General features: G+C 51.2%; 2 protein-coding genes across 9 annotated transcripts in view; both read left to right on the forward strand.

Moving 5' to 3' along the window:
- The window catches only part of LOC121198344 (caskin-2-like), a 38,382-nt gene extending 30,336 nt beyond the window's left edge, over positions 1-8,046 (forward strand). For 2 of the 6 annotated variants that reach the window (XM_041062396.1, XM_041062397.1), the window contains 9 exons: positions 1,585-1,721; positions 1,915-1,978; positions 2,112-2,209; positions 2,317-2,427; positions 2,635-2,736; positions 2,825-2,963; positions 3,069-4,766; positions 5,451-5,745; positions 5,935-8,046. In XM_041062396.1, coding sequence (XP_040918330.1) covers positions 1,585-1,721; positions 1,915-1,978; positions 2,112-2,209; positions 2,317-2,427; positions 2,635-2,736; positions 2,825-2,963; positions 3,069-4,766; positions 5,451-5,745; positions 5,935-6,031 — 2,741 coding nt within the window. In that variant the 3' untranslated portion in view covers positions 6,032-8,046. Of the gene's footprint in view, positions 1-666; positions 742-1,584; positions 1,722-1,914; positions 1,979-2,111; positions 2,210-2,316; positions 2,428-2,634; positions 2,737-2,824; positions 2,964-3,068; positions 4,767-5,450; positions 5,746-5,934 lie in introns of all 6 variants that reach the window. The other 4 variants (XR_005896336.1, XM_041062393.1, XM_041062395.1 and 1 more) reach the window with 4 other exon arrangements.
- Positions 8,047-9,289: 1,243 nt separating this feature from the next.
- On the forward strand, positions 9,290-19,100 carry LOC121198345 (major vault protein). 3 transcript variants are annotated; one of them, XM_041062398.1, is made up of 17 exons: positions 9,290-9,446; positions 10,727-10,904; positions 11,551-11,746; positions 11,880-12,003; positions 12,489-12,620; positions 12,860-12,954; positions 13,339-13,575; positions 14,018-14,143; positions 15,078-15,296; positions 15,438-15,673; positions 15,763-15,960; positions 16,151-16,295; positions 16,454-16,665; positions 16,863-16,979; positions 17,398-17,524; positions 17,801-17,989; positions 18,311-19,100. In XM_041062398.1, the coding sequence occupies exons 2-17, from the start codon at positions 10,741-10,743 to the stop codon at positions 18,434-18,436; spliced, it is 2,643 nt and encodes an 880-aa protein (XP_040918332.1). In that variant the 5' UTR covers positions 9,290-9,446; positions 10,727-10,740; the 3' UTR covers positions 18,437-19,100. The 3 variants fall into 3 exon arrangements, with proteins under 3 accessions (XP_040918332.1, XP_040918333.1, XP_040918334.1); XM_041062399.1 differs by having other exon boundaries at positions 9,330-9,446; positions 10,724-10,904; XM_041062400.1 differs by lacking the exon at positions 9,290-9,446 and adding an exon at positions 10,073-10,091.
- The last annotated feature ends 160 nt before the right edge of the window (positions 19,101-19,260 follow it).

Consider the following 19,260-nt stretch of genomic DNA (forward strand, 5'->3'; position numbering starts at 1 on the left):
CTTCCATGCGTGTCACACTCATACATGCTCACACAGTGACTGATGTAAATGTCAGAACAGTGATCTTCTCAGCTCTGCCTCCGTCAGTCAGCAGCATGTCCTGTGGTTCGCTCCATTAATTCTGTCTGACTGGAACTTTGAACGTTACAGCTCAGCAGACGGAGGTGAGTCGTTTTTATACTGCACCGCTGAAAAGTTAGGAAAACCTGTAGGAGAGCGCTGCTGAGTTTGATGGATAACACACCATCAGCCATTTCACTGTACAGTGTCCAACTGATGGACACACACAGAAAATCATCCTGACCTCAGGGAACCTGAATGTGGGCTGGGTTATTTCACAGGAAACCAGAGTCCTGTGGCTGAACCTCATCAGGTACCTGTACAGGTGTGTCTTTAAACCAGACAGACAGACAGAGACAGACAGACAGACAGTACGGTGGTGAGTGATTATATGTCTGATAGCTGACGGGGGCTCACAGAGGGGCAGACAGACTGTGTTTTATGGAAACATCCGTTCCTGGGTATGATCAGAGATCTCGGATATAAACTGAAAAAAGTTTCCAACATTTCATTCAAGTGCATGAAGGACAAATCAAAGATCCCATCCAACAGCCCCACCCCCGCCTCTGACAGAACGCAGTCCATCAGAGTCTCTGTGTCTGATAGGTCTGTCTCCGAGCCGCCTGTCTCAGTCCGGGTGTCCCTTCGAGGACATCTGGGTTCTCAGGGACTCGTGTCATGGTAAGAGTCCCCGAACGACAGCTTCTCCTCCCCGGCTGCGCTGAAGCTGCATCGCTGCCCTGCTCACCGCTCTGCCTCAGGGCCCCACGCACCAAGACCACCGTGCTCGCCCTGCACCTGTGTGACCGGAAACAGCTGTGGCGTGGCACAGGTACAGGCCTCGTCAGTCAGTGAGCAGGTGAAGGTGCTGATTTGCGGGCTGAACGGCGGAGCCCGGCCGTCTTGGTGTGTCGGGTCCGAACGCTCTTCACTGTATCGTCTGCTTCAGGCTGAAGTTAGTCCGTGATGCCCGCTCCTCTCCTCACCGCTGCCCCAGCAGAGCGACGCACATCCGCCCGGAAAGCGCCTGCCATCATGTTTACATGTTGTTTATCTGCTCTTTTTCACCGTGACAGCGCAACATAAAAGCAGTAGCAGTGTGCAAAGTTAGAGAAGCACGGATGAACACAGGGAGCTGATGTTGCAGCAGTACATTCTCAGTTTTTCTGGTTGTCTGCACCTGTGAGAGTGAAGTGAGGAAACCACAGGCAGCCGCGTTTAAACACCTGTGAGGCCTTTCTGAGAGCCCCGTGCTGCTGCATACATGACTGTCATTAATGGACTGGTGCCTGCAGCTGCCCCCGCCCCCGCTCTGTCACAGCATAGCTTTTATACCACAAACCTGCATCCCTCCCCCCGTCACCACTCCCCAGCCCCTCCGCCCCTGTGGGCCTGTTGGCCCCGTCCTCTCGGCCTGTTGAGACTCCACAAAGAGCATCCGCTGCTTCCTGACGCCGACCCTCTGATGCGAGCTCGCTCCCGCTTCCAGACGCCATGAAGTCGTATTTGTTGTTTTGTTTGCAGCTGGAGACAGGAACAGCGTCGGCAGCACCGGCAGCGTGGGCAGCACCCGCAGCGCCGGGAGCGGACAGAGCACCGAGAGCAACAGCGCACCCAACGGGCTCCAGCACCACACCGGTCACCATGACAACGCCAACAAGGTACACAAGTACAGTCCTAATTTCCTGTCATTTTCTGGATGTTGTAGTATAAACAAACAAACAAACAGCTCTGTGCAGTTTGAATTTAAAAGATCTTTCATTGTTGAAGTTCAGAGACATCATGTGCTGCTTGCCTGTCAGTTGTGTGTCCTTCATGCTGAGCTCAGTTTGTTGGTTGTGTGTTTGTGTGCAGCCGGCGCCCTCTGCTGCTGATCCTGGACACTCAGACCTCAGCAAACAGCCTGATCATCCTGCAGGTACTTTTTACTTTTCCTTAGTGAACCTGCATTTAGACATGTTTGGGTGTATGTTAGACTCCCAGCGTACATGGCGAACACCTTCCCTGTGTTTCTGAGTTAGTTCACCTGCTGAGCTGTGATGTCACTGCAGGTGGGACTCCTCGCAGGCAGACGGTGACGGTGCAGAGAGCTGCGGAGCAAAGCTTCTCCCAGCAGTTTGTTCGCCCTCAGCAGCTGCTGGAGGGAAAGGTAAAGATCAGCAAACTGTCCTCACGCTCGTCAGCGTCTCAGTTTCTATGAAAGCTTGAAGCTGAACGACGGTAACGTCGGTGTGTTTGCACCCTCGGGTGTTTCAGGATGCAGAGGCCATCTATCAGTGGCTGAGTGAGTTCCAGCTGGAGCAGTACACCCCCAACTTCATCAGTGCAGGTTACGATGTGCCGACCATCAGCAGGATGACTCCTGAGGTGAAAACACACACTGAGCATTCACTCTGCTTTTTGTAATCAACACGATATCATTAGTGTAGTGGTTCCACTCTCTGCAGCAGGCTGTTTATTGGTCCCAGCTGCTTTTTTTTAGGATTTTACAGTTAATGTTTGTTTAGTCAAAGAGCTCTGTCCCGCCTGTGTAATTCCAACAGTTTATAGCTTTTGTCGTGTTTTCGTCTGCAGGATCTGACCGCCATCGGAGTGACCAAACCAGGCCACCGCAAGAAAATTTCCATTGAGATCAACAACCTGAACATCCCAGAGTGGCTGCCTGAATACATCCCAGTAAGACCCACAGCCGTTTACAGCTGAATACACCGACCTCCCTGAACTTAGATACGGGCTGATGTGAGCGATGTGTTCTTCCCCACAGTCTGACCTGGGTGAGTGGCTCAGTGCCATCGGTCTCCCACAGTACCAAAAAAAACTCTCTGAAAACGGCTACGACTCCATCAGCATCGTCAAAGACCTGACGTGGGAGGATCTGCAGGAGATCGGCATCACCAAGCTGGGTGAGGACACATTACATGTTCACGCTCATGCTCCGGCATGTGCCCAGTGTATCTGTTTGCACCAGTGATTTTTACTGTGCTGTGATGGTCGAATCTTCCCTCCAGGCCACCAGAAGAAGCTGATGCTGGCAGTGAAGAAGCTGTGTGACATCCAGAGGGCGATCCTTCAGGCTGAATCAGGCCAAGGCACGCTGCGACGCAAAGGCCCCGGAGCCCTTCACCTGGTCACCATCGAGCCGTCCGACTCTGCAGGCGAGTGCTCTTCTCCTCACACCCCAAAGATGCTGACCTTCCAGGACAGCGAGCTGAGTGCCGAGCTGACGACGGCCATGTCCAGCCACTATGGAGGCTGCGAGGAAGGTTTGGCCATCAAGAACGCAGTGGGAATGTCTCAGAGCCAGGAAAGCATTGACACCCGGTCCAGAGGCTCCGGCCGCTCCCAGGATCCTCCCACAGCTTCCATCACCCCCCACAGCTGGTCCCAGGAGAGCCTGGACGGCAGCCCTGCCAAGGAGAGGAACCTCCCTGAGGGCTGGGACCAGAGGCCTCTGCAGCAGCAGCCGCTGCCCAAGCAGGTGCCTCTGGGCACAGCCACCGTGTTCAAGTACCCGGCCATCCCAGCCAAGCCTAAACTGTCCGGATCTCGTGGCCCGTCCCCTCACGGCTCCCCGGCACTGAAGGGTTTCAGCTACCTGCATTCTCACTGTGGCTCCACAGACCTGGGCTCATCCCCCAGGCATGAGGACCACACCGTGAGCCAGGCACCGCCCAAGAAGCGCACCCAGAGTATGACCCGCTACGCTCTGTCGGACGGAGAGCCTGACGAGGACGATGAGGAACCGGCACTTCCTTCTGGAAACCTGCCGTCCTACGCCACCTTAACTCGCAAGCCAGGCCGCAGCCAGTTGGCTCGATTACAGTCGAGTCCAGAAAAGAACAGCAACGTGGGACGCAGTCAGTCGTTTGCAGTGCGTGCACGGAAGAAAGGTCCTCCTCCTCCCCCGCCAAAGAGGCTGAGCTCAGTGAGCAGCACCACCAGCGGGGAGCTGAGCGACAGCAGCACGACGTCGTCTCCGGGCAGGGTGGTGACTGACAGTCCAGGGAGTGTGAGGAGCATCACTGCATCTCTGGAAGGAAGCGTAGAGGGGAAGAACCCCCCAGGACCTAAACCGGACATCATCCACCAACAGCAGCCACCCTCCTCCCTCATCTCTGCAGGGCAGGAACCCAGAGAGGCTGCAGGGGTGAGGCGGAGGGTGCAGAGCGAGTGTATTCCCACCAAGACCAGCACTGAGCCGGACCGAGGGGTGAAGTCTGACTCAGAGGAGGAAGAATCAAAAGGTCAGGGACTGCAGGGCTCCTCGTCCCCTCAGAACAGTTCCAGCGAGTGCATCCCCTTCGCAGAGGAGGGCAACCTGACCATCAAACAGAGGCCTAAAGCTCCAGGGCCTCCCAGGGCTGAGGCTGTACTGGAGCCCCCAGAGAAACCAGCAGCCAAGAACCTGGAGGTGCCCGAGTTTAATCTGAAGGAGTCGGACACGGTGAAGCGCCGACACAAACCCAAAGACAAGGAGCAGGGAGGAGGCTCCCCCAGCAGAGAGGGAGCAGGGACATCAGGGTCAGAGTCCAGCAGCAGCAGGCCTCCATCCCAGAGCCAGGAGGACGTCAGTCTGAGCATCAGTGAGGCCAGTCTGGAGACGCCAGCCAGTCCAGCTACAGGGTCCCCTATCAAACCTCCGCTGTCCCCGAAACCTCCTGCTGTTGCCCCAAAACCTGTCCGCCACAGTCTGCTGGCTGCACAAGGTAAGATACACACACCTCACACACCTCACACACCTCACACACCTCACACACCTCACACACCTCGTACACCTCGTACACCTCACACACCTCACACACCGCACACACCTCACACACCTCACACACCTCGTACACCTCGTACACCTCGTACACCTCGTACACCTCACACACCGCACACACCGCACACACCTCACACACCTCACACACCTCGTACACCTCGTACACCTCACACACCGCACACACCTCACACACCTCACACACCTCGTACACCTCACACATCTCACACACCTCACACACCTCACACACCTCGTACACCTCGTACACCGCACACACCTCACACACCTCACACATCTCACACACCGCACACACCTCACACACCTCACACACCTCGTACACCTCGTACACCTCACACATCTCACACACCTCACACACCGCACACACCTCACACACCTCACACATCTCACACACCTCACACACCTCACACACCTCGTACACCTCGTACACCTCACACATCTCACACACCTCACACACGTTCAGTATAAAAACGTTTCAAATCTACGGTGGATCAGTCTGAATCTCACAAACTGGAAATCAACCAAAAAAAAAAACAAAAGAAAGGTGGACTCACTGTTAGTGACTCAGCATCTTCCTCACCTGCTTTACCTGCTGTTGTCCCTGTCTCCTCAGCAGCTGGACTGTCCTCTCCAGCTGTGACAGTCAGTGTGGTTCAGAGTTTGGCCTTTGCTGCTCCGTCCTCTCCGGCTCCGGCCCCCGCTCCGGCCCCGGCTCCGGCCTCAGCCCCTCAGAGTCCCTCTCTGACAGCAGCGAGGCCTCAGGTGTGTGTGGTGGGTCCGGGTCCTGTCCCTGAGTCGTCCTGTGGGACTGAGGTGGTTCAGCAGAGACTGGATCAGACCAGCACGTCTCTGGAAGCTGCTCTGAAGGCTGTTGAGAGGAAACTGAACTTGGAGGACAACCCGGACGGGTAAGAGCATCAGGTCGAGTGAATGTGAATGTTCATGTTCCTCTGAGGATGAATCCTGATGAAGTTGGTGACCTCCTGACCTTTCCATTTGAATATCATCTCTTTATTTAATTCTGTGCATTTGTATAGTCTTTCTGTTTTTGTATTGTTTGGATTGTGCGTTTATTGTGCCTCATGTTTTCACACCAGCAGAGCAAACACAGTGAAGTCTGCAGGGACCATCCTGGATGACATCGGCAACATGTTCGACGACCTGGCCGACCAGCTGGACGCGATGTTGGACTGAAGGTCTCCCATAACAAACCAAGTACCCTCCTTCAACCTCAGGAAGTGAAACACAGACACAGGAAAAGGAGGGCTGATGGAGGGACTGCCCCACCGGTGTTTTACCCCCCACTCTGAGCTCCACAGTCGGAGAAGTCAGACGCTTCTCTGTGTGTGAACGCCAGCACTTAGTCTCCACTGTGCTTCCTCAGCAACACTCACAAACATTTCAGTCTGAAAGCAGCTGAATCTGGTTTCTGTTCAGCACAAACCTTTTCAATCCGCCTCAAACAGGAACCATCAGTGTGATCCTATCAGCCCAGTGTGAGGAGAAGCTGATTATTACGATTATTATTAGACACTAATACTGTAACATAACGTTTTATCTTTTTGAAATTATAGAGAGCTGAACGCCTGATGTCACTTTTAATGATGAACCCACAGAAAAATATCACCAGACTCTGCAGGTTCCCTCCCTCTGTGGAGCCTTTTAGCCTCTTTTAGCTCCTAGTTTTGGTTTCCTGTCTGGTTCTCAGCTGTTTTCAGAGAAACATCTGTAGACAGCCTCTGTCCTCGACCTGCTGAGCAGCTGGTGGAGACCAAACGCAGAGCTAAAGGAGAGGGAACACTGGACTTTCATTCTTTATCATCATCGTTTCAAAGCTGAAACTGACTGACAGCCGTTATCGCAGCTTTAACAAAGCTGGACGATTTTGTTCGGACACCTGGAGGTCCCATGACCTCAGTGCAGCGCAGCAGTGCATCATACGTCGCTGTAACAGATGTTCAAACCAAAAACAGTGCTGCTGTAAAACACGCAGCCAGCAGGTGGTGGAGGTGCTCTGGCAACAAGCCTCGTGAAATACCTGTGGATCCGTCTGCTTCGTTCTCTGTGCTGCCGACAGGTGTTTGACAGGTGTTCGACTGGTGACCGACAGGTGGTCGACAGGTGTTCGACAGGTGTTTGACAGGTGTTCGACTGGTGACCGGCAGGTGGTCGACAGGTGTTCGACTGGTGACCGACTGGTGACCGACAGGTGTTCGACTGGTGACCGACACTGTAACTGTAGCACAGAAAACCAGGCCCAGCCTGCAGAAACCAGCACTGTGAACACGCCTGTTCCACGACAGGAAGGACGTTCGTTACCACTGAAACCTGCAATAAGCAACTATATGAAACTGATTTTTAAACTCTGACCGTGCTAATCCAGGCGTACGGAGCGGAATCAGCACACGTCTCTGATTCAGTTTTCCTCCAGCTTCACTGCGGCTCGCTTTTCACCGTGTCTGACCTTTTCAAATTTTACATTTATAGTATTTAAACAAATCTATTTTGTTCCAAGTGATCTTAACCATGCGTAGTTAGTCTTCCCCTCTGCTCAGTGCCAGTATGTATGACCTTTTCTACAGGTGTGTGTGTGGTTCTGAAGCTACAGAAACCCAGAACAGTGCTGCCTGATGCTGTTTATACAAAGGGAAGAGAAGCATGTTCAGCTCCTCTCACAGGTGGAGTCGGTCTTTGTGTGTACAGTGGATGACGGCATGTGACATGTCAGTAATATACAGACTATTTTTTGATATTCAGTTTAACCAATTTAGTATTTAAATTAGCGTTATCTAAATGTGTATATTGTACACCAGAGATATATACAGGAGCTGATATTCACCAAAGGTCTTTGTACAGATTCTCCTCAGATATTTTCACAAACGTTTGCTCTAAAGAAAACTCAGACTCATGAGCTGTTGTCCTCCTTGTTGTTGTGAGATGTGTGTGAAATGTTTTCGTGTCCAGCCTGCAGCATATGGATGAACCTTCCGTATTTAGCATGCCATAGCTCTGTTTGAACACGTTCAGTTTGTGACAAAGATTGTTAAGCCTGGTGTGTTTGGTTGTGTCTTGTGATCATGTGACCTCGGTGTGAGTGAGATGCTCTGTTAGATTTTCTTTGTCGCTCAGTCTCAGGAAAAAAATCGCCCCGGACCTGAACCCGAACCCGTCAGCTCCTCCGTGTTCTCCTGCTCTCAGAATGGAAGATTTAAAAAAAATCACACATACGTTTTATTTTTCGTGCCACATTGAACATAAGACCACGGAAAATCCAACAGATGGATGTTTCATTGCTGCAGCAGGAAGAATCAGCCTGTGAACGAATCCACATCACTGCCGTTAGTTTCCGTGTGGAGATGAACGATCATCTGTGCCGATCACAGCCTGGGAGCAGGCCTGAGGGGAGATACACTGAACTGTGTTTGAGTAAATACGCACTTTTTAAATCCAGGGTTGCAAAGTGTTTTACAGAAATTAAAAAAATGGCAAAAAAAGAAAAGAATAAATTGGAGCAAAGACACAGAAGAATTTCAAAGGCCCTCAAATCAGTTCTACATGCAATCAGTCAGAGAGCACCACACTGGAAGTGTGTGTGTGTGTGTGTGTGTGTGTGTGTGTGTGAGTGTGTGTGAGTGTGTGTGTGTGTGAGCGTGTGTGTGAGTGTGTGTGTGTGTGTGAGTGTGTGTGTGTGTGTGTGTGAGCGTGTGTGTGAGTGTGTGAGTGTGTGTGTGTGTGTGTGTGTGTGTGAGTGTGTGCGTGTGTGAGCGTGTGTGTGAGTGTGTGTGTGTGTGTGTGTGTGTGTGTGTGTGTGAGTGTGTGCGTGTGTGAGCGTGTGTGTGTGTGTGAGTGTGTGTGAGTGTGTGTGTGTGTGAGCGTGTGTGTGAGTGTGTGAGTGTGTGTGACTCTGATATGTCCTGTTGTTCTCTGTCCTCTCAGCTCGATCATTTCTTTAACCATTAAATATCTATAATGTTCGCCGCACGTGTGTTTTTTGCTAAAAAGATTTTCTCAACTCTTTTTTTTTTTTTTCGTTGTATTTTCTTTCTTCACAGACACTTAGAGACAGAACACCGTTCATACATCCGGTTCTCTCTAAAGCTCCGAACACACATATGATGCATTATTCTAAAGTTTCTCTGGGATGTTTACACCTGCTCAGGTAGGATGTGTATTCATAGGAAACTTCCAACTGGTCCTGCAGCAAAGCGAACAGGTGATCTCACCTGTTCCCACAGGATAAGAACGCGGGGACAGTGTCCTCCTGTCACAGGTTCAGACACCTGGGTTCACAGGTAACGCACAGAGGCGAAGTCAGACGGCAGCAGGAGAAAGTCTGTAGCTTTCAAACGAATGTGCCTGGTTCATGTTCTGTACCTCGGTGAGCAGCTCACCGGCCTCCTGCTGCTGACGCAGCGGTAAACCACGTGAGTGAGTGACGTGTCGTGACGTGACGTGACGTGCCTGCTGCTGCTTCCGCGGTGACGGCAGCGGCTCCGCTCACAGTCAGCGCAGCGGACTTCATGCCGCAGTCCGATCAGAGTGAGGACCCGTGAGAGCGCAGACCGAGCCGCCTGATCCCCGCCCACCGCCGCAGTCTCCCAGGGACGAGGTAAGAGCCCCGGAGCGAACGTTGCAGAACTCCGCTCTGGAATCTTTATATTTTAAATTTCCTTGTTTGTTTCCAAAGACTCGCGGTTGATAAAATGCAACTCAAGTTGTTGTCCGCATTGATCAGACCCAAACTTCAAAACGGCTTTAATCTGACACGCCGAGAAGCTCTTTATTTAACAGTATCTCAGCTTTTAACAACTGTCGCCCTGTAATGTTAAGCTAGCGTCAGACAGCGGAATGGAGCGGTTTAAAAGGAGGCAGTTAAACCTGATTTGGAGCCAGGTTGATCTAAACACGCCCCAGCACAGCTTCATGTGTCCTCAGGTGTGTCCAGGGCCTAACAAGGAAGTTTAGATCAAATCCCGCTGTAATGGGAGATGCTGTCCAGGAAGTTGGCTCCTTTAGCCAAGCTGTTACCCCGGCTGTCAGGCCTGCGGCGCGGGCCTGACCACTTCATTAAACTGGTATAAAGTGCGCTCTGTGGTGTGGGTGTGACTCTGTGTCTCAGGGGGAATCGGTCCTTGCTGTTGACAGTCCTGCTGGGAAACCCAGTCTGACTCCGGGAAAAGAAGCAGCTGAGTGTCAGGTACCAGCCTGGGACCGTCCCACGGCTGAGTGTCTCAGAGACACGTTCTCATCCCAGGTCTTTAATCCCATGTAACTTATCATTCACACACAGAGGCTGTTTCCTCACAGTGGATGATAAATTCATCATCTCGTAGACTTTGTACTGTGTGTCTTTGTGTAGAAGGTGTGTGTGATGTCTTTGTGTAGAAGGTGTGTGTGTGTCTTTGTGTAGAAGGTGTGTGTGATGTCTTTGTGTAGAAGGTGTGTGTGTGTCTTTGTGTAGAAGGTGTGTGTGTGTGTCTTTCCGGGTGTGTCAGCGTCTTTCTTCTTCTTGTGCTCTTTAGTCCTGCAGCAGTTTCTCGGAGTCGTGCTTGAACTTTGAGCCTCATGTCTTCACTCTGATAAAACTTTTGTCCTCAGTGTTTTTTGAGTCATGACGTATCGTGACGTATCGTGACGTATCGTGACGTCTCAGCCGTACGGATGATCTCACAGATCATTTTCATTTTAAGTTCAGTGGACAGACTGGTGACAGATCAGCTCCATTGTCTTTGTCTGTTAAATTTGATTTGGATTCATATAAACGTTGATATTATTTCACGTTTTGTTAAACAGTTGTTTTACATCACGTTTGGATTCACACACAATGATTAACAGAGCCTGTCCCCTCTGTCCCCTCTGTCCTCTCTGTCCTGTCTGTCCTCTCTGCAGATTTAGTTCAGACCATGTCGAAGAAAGGAGGAAACCGCGGGCCGGAGTTTGAGGGGCTGGTGGAGACGTCAATCATCCGGATCCCTCCTCATCACTACATCCATGTACTGGACCAGAACACCAACATCGCCCGGGTGGAGATCGGACCGCTCACCTACATCCGCCAGGACAACGAAAGGTCAGAGAGAGTCGATGGCAGCAGGAACCCTCAGGGTCTCACACTCCTGTTTTCTCTTCAGGGTAAAAATCTAAATCCCAGCTCGTCAGACGGGAAACACAGATCCGTGTCCTCAGATCTCAGCTGTCTCCACCCAGGACACAGACACTGTCCTCTGCCCATTCATGGACAGTGTGTGTATACATACAGGCAACACCTGGAACAATTTCATGTTGTGTGGTTTGTTTTTTTCACGTTGTGTTCAGTCATGCTGGTGGTGTGGGTCTGAGCACAGCAGTTCCATGACTACAGCACAACAGACACACAAACCGATGACGTGAACTGATCCCAGAAATACCGAGTGCAGTGAAGCTGCTGATTACTTGTGTTTGTCTGAGGGAAACTCTCGTTCTTCAGTGACAGAAAACGACTGATCAGATCTTTGTCTCATTGTGTTTGTGTCACAGTGAGTGAAGGGTGTTTGATCAGTGTGTTGTCTCTGAGACAACAGTCACAGACGCACAACACACCCGTCTTTGTGTTGAAAAGATTCTGTCTCCTTTCAGCCGCAGTAAAAACTGATTCACAGTTCAGTTAAAGTGAACAGCTTCCCAGACGTCACGCTGTCAGTGTGTGATGTCAGATTCTCTCCTGGTTTTTTTCCCAGAGTGCTCTTTGCACCGGTTCGTATGATCATTGTGCCGCCTCGTCACTACTGCGTGGTCCTCAACCCTGTGTCCCGCGATGATAACGGGCAGGTCCTCTTTGACCAATCAGGTCAGGCCAAGCTCCGTCACGCTGACCTGGAGATCCGTCTGACCCAGGACCCGTTCCCCCTGTACCCCGGAGAGGAGATCCAGCAGGTGTGTATGAACCCGGGTCGGTCCTGAAGCATCACAGCTCAGGGACATTCTGACATTAGCTGTTTGATCCGTTTGTTTTCCTTTTTAAATTTAGATTCATGAAACATAATAAACATGTGGTCTTTGTCTCCAGGACGTGACCCCGCTGCAGATCGTGTATCCGGACACCGCCCTGCGTCTTCAGGCTCTGCTGGACTTTGAGGGGGAGGCAGGAGAGAAGAGAGTGGCCGGAGACGAGTGGCTGTTTGAGGGACCAGGTACGGAATTATCAGAACAAGCAGAGTTCAAATCAAACGATCAGGAACATGAAATGTTTGCTCAAATTAGCTCTTCAAAGATCCAGAGCAGCTGCTGTGCTGTGCAGATATGTACAATTTGCATTTTCTCTTTGTCTTCATATAAAATCTATTGTTCTGTATTCTCTGCTCATGTGTGTGTGTTTGTGTCTGAGTTTTGTGTCCAGCTCTAAAACAACATGACACATCTCAGGAGGTTTATCCTTAAATGTTGAAGTCGCTGTGAGACTTGTGAGCCGCTCTCATCGCCAGTCAAACTGCAGCGATCAGAGTTTTCCTGCAGCAGGAAACTAAACCGCTGTGTTTCAGGAGCTCAGGTCCAAAAGTTGTCACTGGAATTTGTGCAACACAAACTTAGTATCATACCTTCATGAGTAAGAGCGTGGGGTGAGCTGCATGTGTTATATGGTAAATCATGGTAAATGTGAGACGTGTGCTCACGTCAGGGACATACATCCCGAGGAAGGAGGTGGCCGTGCTGGAGACCATCAAGGCCACGGTGATCAGAGAGAACCAGGCCATCAGACTGAGAGCTCGCAAGGAGGGAGTGGACAGAGGAGGAGTCCACAGGGTCACAGGTAACACACCCACACACACACACACACACACACACACTCACACACAAACACACACACACACACACACACACACACTACTACTACTACTAATAACGATCTGTTGTGGTTGTGCCCTTGAGGCCTGTTGAAAAACTTCCTGACACATAAATGTTTTACATGTATTCTGAGGATCCAGGTCGCACTCATTCAGGTTGTCTGCTCGTGTGTGTGTGTGTGTGTGTGTGTGTGTGTGGTTTCAGGTGAGGAGTGGCTGGTCAGTAAGGTGGGAGCGTACCTTCCAGGTGCTCATGAAGAAGTCATTGACATCGTGAATGCTTTCATCCTGACTGACAAGGTGAGACAGACAGAGACAGAGACAGACAGACAGACAGACAGACAGAGACAGACAGACAGACAGAGACAGACAGACAGACAGACAGAGACAGACAGACAGAGACAGACAGACAGACAGAGACAGACAGACAGACAGACAGACAGAGACAGACAGAGACAGACAGAGAAACCTGCTGAGGCTCAGAGCTACAATGCAAATCCAAAAAATCTTTGCGAGCGGAGGCAAATCAGCAGCTTGTACCTTCAGACCTGCTTTTACCTGCAGACCAGTGTCCAGGTCGAGACCCTGGCTGTGTGTCTGTGTGTGGACACATCAGATCCTGGTCATTACTACAGCCTGTCCTCATCACGTGCTCTGTCCTGTGAAATGTTTGTGTCTCACCAGAAAGCGCTTCACGTCCGCGCTCTGCGGCCCTTTAAAGACGCCGGCGGGCGAGACCGGCACACGGGGGAGGAGTGGCTGGTCACCATGGCCGACAGGGAGGCTCACATCCCCTCTGTGGCGGAGGAGGTGGTGGGGGTGGTGGATGTGACCACTCTGAGCAGCAGGCAGTACTGCGTGATCCTGGATCCGGTCGGACCCAACGGGAAACCTCAGCTGGGTCAGAAGAGGGTGGTGAAGGTGAGGAGAACCATGGTGTGAATTTTCACCTCGGTTTTCTTCTGGATCCATGGACGAGGTTTCTGAATATCGTTCTCCATTTTAACTCCCCATAAACTGTTTTTACTTTCCTGGACCAAATCTGAATTTTCCAAATGTTTTCTCTCCTGAAGCTGAACACACTTCACTAACCCATAAAAGCCGAGCAGTTCCTAACCTACTGGCTTAAAAGACAAATTCCAGTTTGTGCATAATTTTAAGATGGAGTGTTCTGTACCTTTTCTTTTTATGATTCTATTTGAAGCTCCGTCGTCTGGGTTTACCACACTGGGAGATGTGTGATCCAGTCTCTCCAGTGTGTTGCTCGCAGTCTCACCCTGTTCTCCAGTATTTGCTGTATCTGCCTTTTCCCTGAGACCTGCTGACTCCTTTGCCTTTTGGATTTCTCCTTTGTCTCTGTCAGGGTGAGTGCTCATTTTTCCTGCGGCCGGGGGAGTGCCTTGAACACGGCATCCAGGACGTGTACGTGCTGTCGGAGGAGGAGGGTCTGGTGCTGAGAGCTGTGGAGGCGTTCAACGACACCGAGGAGGTGAGGAGGAAAATCAGAGCATGTTTCAGTCCCGGCTGATCTGGTGACCTGAAGCCTGTGGTTACCGTGGTAACAGCATAAACTCTCTGGTTTTAATGGTGGAAGAAATAACAGATCTTTGCCCGAGGATCTCAGAGTGGACTTCTACAGACAGCAGACTGTGTCCTCAGGCCCAGGACGTCATAAATATAGATATAAATAAATAAAGAGAGGGAGAGGCTGTGAAGAACATTCAGGGAGCCGGTGTGAGGAGGCTGGAACAGGAGGAGCTGGCCTGGACTCTGGGTACGAGCAGTGCACTGCCTCACCTCTCAGAGGAGCCAACGTGACTTTGCTCCCACTCAGTCCTGCTCTGTTTGTCAGAGGTGTGTGCAGATCTTTAAAGCCCGGTAAGTCAGATGTCAGAGGTGTGTCTCTGTCCACACCCTGCCTCACTGAGTGCCGTGGCTGGGTGTAGTCAGACGTGCTCTGTCACACCTGGAGGTTATCACAGGTATTTCTAGGAAAAAGGCGTGGATACTGCTGAGAGGAATTCCCAGGAAACAGCAGGCCCAGGATGGCTGGGTGGGGTCAGAGGTCAGAGAGATAGAGCTGAACTGTGATTGGTTTTTACCTGAACTATGTGACGGAGGTGATTTTGTCCTTCACTGCACCATCTCCCCTCCAGGCTAACCCATTATACCCTCCTCTCTTCTTCTCCTTCTCTCTCTTCTTTCTTTTGAATCAAACCCGTCCTCTCCTGACACCATCCACTGCTCCGTTTCAAATCTTTTCTTTCACATTCTGGGTTTTGTTTGGCCCTCAGTGCATCTCTCCTGTCCCTCCTCCTCCTCCTCCTCCTTCTCCTCATCCTCCACCTCCTCCACCGCTCCAGTGCATCGCCATGTTAACCCTTCTCTCCGTCCTCCTCTCTCTCCGCCGTTCTCTCTGCCAGCATGAGGAGGAAGAGGAGGCCGAGGAGGAGGAGCTGATGCAGGAGAGGGCTAAGCGCTCTCGGAGGAGCGGCGTCCAGCGTCGCCCCGGAGACCGCTGGATGTTGCGGGGCCCCATCGAGTACGTCCCTCCCGCTACTGTGGAGGTGGTGCTGAGGCGACAGGCCATCCCGCTGGACGAGAACGAAGGAATCTACGTCCGGGACATCAAAACCGGAAAGGTACGAGAGGTCCTTCCTGTTTGGTGTGTTCTTAAAAGAAGCTGCTGTCAAACACAGAGGCGTTAGCATCGGTGTTAGAGCCTCGCTTTGTCTCCGTGTCGCTGTAACTTCCTGACGTCAGTGCGTCCTCCTCCCTCTCAGGTGCGTGCGGTGATTGGTCACACCTACATGCTGACTCAGGATGAGGAGCTGTGGCAGAAGGAGCTTCCTTCTAAGGTGGAAGCCCTGCTGGCTTCTTCCATCGACCCGCTGGCCGACCGCTCGGAACGGATTGCAATCAGAGACGGCCAGCCCCGGGACAGGACCCGGGTCGTCTCCTACAGGGTTCCCCACAATGCTGCCGTCCAGGTGTATGACTACAGAGAGAAGAAAGCCAGGTGAAGCTCAGGCCTCCGGACCTGGTGCAGGGATTTGGATGTTAAATTTACCAGCTGACATGGTGGTGGTGACGTGGTCTTGTCTTCAGGGTGGTGTTTGGTCCTGAGATGGTGATGCTGGGACCTGACGAGCAGTTCACCGTGCTGTCGCTGTCCGGAGACAAACCAAAGGAGGCCAATGTCATCAAGGCCATCTGCCTCCTGCTGGGACCGGACTTCTTCACCGACATCATCACCATCGAGACGGCCGACCACGCCCGCCTGCAGCTGCAGCTGTCCTACAACTGGTAACCGCAGGGTGTAGCTGTGTGCTGGCTCGTGTTTGATGAGGCGCATGTTTGCAGAAGCAGTTTTCATTTAGTTTGACGTTCTCACTGTGAGGGTGCGTTTGTGTTTGTGGAGAACGAATGAATGAGTTTTTTAAATGCAGAGAAAGTGAATGTCATTTCTGTCCCTGTCCTGTGTCCGTCTCTTCAGGCACTTTGATATCAAGTCTCCTGCAGACCCTGCTGATGCAGCTGCTCTGTTTTCCGTCCCTGACTTTGTGGGAGACGCCTGTAAAGCCATCGCCTCCCGAGTCCGAGGAGCCGTTGCCTCCGTGCAGTTTGATGATTTCCACAAGGTTTGTATCGGATCAGCCTTCACTTCACTGACGCTCCTCTTTGTAAACAGCGTCCTGTTTCACTCTGGTTATAAATGAAACTTATTGATGTGAAATCGTTGAAAAGCGACAGGATTTCGACCCTTGTCATCATCTTCTCTTCTTCTTTTCGTCTGCAGAACTCGAACCGGATCATCTGCTCGGCCGTGTTTGGCTTCGATGAGAAGCTGGTGGTTCGTCCCACTCTTCGCTTCAGCCAGAACAACCTGGTGATCAGCAGCGTGGACATCCAGTCTGTAGAGCCCGTGGACCAGAGGACACGAGACGCCCTGCAGAAGAGCGTCCAGCTCGCCATCGAGATCACCACCAACTCCCAGGAGGCTGCTGCACGGTGTGAAGAACACACACACACACAGTGTAGAGTTTCAGTTTTCATAGCTGAACATGGACCAAACATTTCAATTATCAGTTTTAATAATTCAGTGGTGAAATAAGTAACTTGTTTTCAGTAAGTAACGTGGGTTAAAATGCAGAGTGAGTGTGTTCGTACAGATATTCCCAGTTTGGTGACGTCCTCTCTGTGTGCAGGCACGAGGCCGAGCGTCTGGAGCAGGAGGCCCGGGGGAAGCTGGAGAGGCAGAGGATCATCGACCAAGCCGAGGCTGAAAGAGCCAGGAAGGAGCTGCTGGAGCTGGAGGCTCTCAGGTGACTCCCTGCTTAACTGGTTTTACTGGTAAAGTGGCAGGAGGTGTTAAAGGAGGAGTTCAGATTCCTTTGAAATGTTAAAACAACACACACACACACATCCGTGGGAAAGGTCGCTGGTGTTTAATCCGTCTCTGTCCACATTCTGGCTGATTAATGATCAGAGCCAGTCACTGGTCAGTGTCCATACAGGTGCATCATCACTGTACGGAGACGGACGTGACCTGCAGCACAATCATGTCATCATCTGTAGACCGCTGAGCCGAGGACATGGGCCTCTGTCCCACAGCTGAATCTTAAAGAACAGGAGAGATTTCCTATCACATGACCCAGAGACTCCACACACACTGAAACACAGAAGAGAACTGAATGCAGACTTAACTGTGTGTGTGTGTGTGTGTGTGTGTGTGTGATTCAGTGCTGCGGTGGAGAGTACCGGAGCTGCAAAGGCTGAGGCTCAGTCTCGGGCGGAGGCGGCTCGTATCCAGGGAGAGGCGGCCGTCAGTGAGGCCAAACTGAAGGCGGAGGCTCAGAGGATCGAGGCGGTACGTCCTCACGTCCTGTCTCTGTGTCTTCTTTCAAATTACAGCTCACAAGTCACTTCAGACATTCGTTAACTTTGTAGACATAAGCAACAACATGCAGCACAGAGTCTGTGCGGCATCAAACATTAAATGTAATAAATCCAGTATTTAATCTTAACGAGAGTTTGAATCTAACAAACTCTCTGCTCTTCCTGCCTCATCTCTGACGTAACCCAACCACATGAAGCTGTGTGTGTGTGTGTGTGTGTGTGCGTGCGTGCGTGTGTGTGCGCGCAGGAGGCGGAGCTACAGCGTCTGGCGAAGGCTCGTGAGCAGGAGCTGAGCTACAAGAAGGAGATGGACCGTCTGGAGGTGGAGAAGCAGCAGCGTCTGGCTCAGATCGAGAGTCAGAGGTTCAGTCAGCTGGTGGAGAGTCTGGGCAGCGACACGCTGAAGGAGATGGCCAGAGCCGGGCCCGAGCTGCAGGTACTGTACGGCCGCCACCGAGGAAGACGCCAAAATAACTTTATTTAAAAATACAGATGGGATGTTGCTGTCACATAAGACAAAGAAAAGCATCAAATTTCACATTTAAGAAGCTGGAAATTTTCTGTCTAGTAATCAGCTGACTGACTCGATCGACTGACTGATGTTTGCAGCTGAAGCTGATCATGGAGCATCGATGCTTCTGTTTAAGGCTGCACCTTATTCATCTGATACATCTGCTCTATCTATTCATCACTGATTTGACATGAACAGCAGAGGAAGCAACCGTGATTTACCCCACTGACGTTTCTCGTCCTCCAGGTCAAGTTGCTCCAGTCTCTGGGACTGAAGTCCACCCTCATCACCGACGGATCGTCGCCCATCAACCTCTTCACCACAGCCAACGGCCTGCTGGGGGCGCTGCCGGGACAGGGACAGGGACAGTGAGGAAGAGGGTGAAGTGGAATCAGAGAGGACAGTGTCCAAAAGTAAAGCTGGAATCTGACACATGCAGCACCTGTGACATTTAGATCACTGCATAGGTTTTACATCTCTGCAGTGATGTGAATCAGGATCAGAATCAGGATCAGGATCAGGATCAGAATCAGGATCAGGATCATGTGTAACGTATTAACGGCTCCAAAGTTCGTCCTGTCAGACGTAAACATTAAAGACAGCTCTGATTACTGCTCCAGCTCAGTCACATTAAACTGACCATCAGAACGTGAATGAGATTCCTTCTTCCTCCTCACGTCTCTGTTTCACTCAGCACTGTGATGAATTCAGTCAAAGAAACTGACCTCACCTGTAACCACACCCACATGTCTGTCAGGTGTGATCACACGTGAAACCAGATTCTGAGGTTTACTTTTGGACAGACGTTGTCTCAGTCCAACAATCTGTGCCTACAAACTAAGTTTCAGTGATGTAACCTGCCAGCCAAAGAATTCTGTTTCTGCTTTGCACTGCATTTAATCCTGATGTTTACACAGTCGACATGAAACTTTTCTGTGTCTGTGGGTTGAAGATAAAGATGTAGTCTGATGCCTTCCTTTGCCTTTGCCTTAAAATGCTGTTGTTTGTACAGGAGCCATTAAAGTGCTGCTGCTGTCCACGTGTCCTTTGTCTCTGCTGTGGTTTCTGAACGACGGTGGTTTTCACACACACGTTCACAGGAACAGAAACGGAATGAAAAACATGTTGAGACTAACCTGCTGAAACTGGAAAAAAAAAGCTGCAATAACCGTCTGTTTAAAGGAGCAGAGTGAAAT

The sequence above is a fragment of the Toxotes jaculatrix genome, chromosome 18 (genome assembly GCF_017976425.1).
Source record: "Toxotes jaculatrix isolate fToxJac2 chromosome 18, fToxJac2.pri, whole genome shotgun sequence".
NCBI classification, from domain to species: domain Eukaryota; kingdom Metazoa; phylum Chordata; class Actinopteri; family Toxotidae; genus Toxotes; species Toxotes jaculatrix.

Coding starts and splice junctions, on each gene's coding strand:
- LOC121198345 (XM_041062398.1), top strand. CDS start 10,741: ATGTCGAAGAAAGGAGGAAACCGCGGGCCGGAGTTTGAGGGGCTGGTG. Junction 15,674..15,762: donor TACAGAGAGAAGAAAGCCAG/GTGAAGCTCAGG, acceptor TCTTGTCTTCAG/GGTGGTGTTTGGTCCTGAGA. Junction 15,961..16,150: donor CTGCAGCTGTCCTACAACTG/GTAACCGCAGGG, acceptor CCGTCTCTTCAG/GCACTTTGATATCAAGTCTC.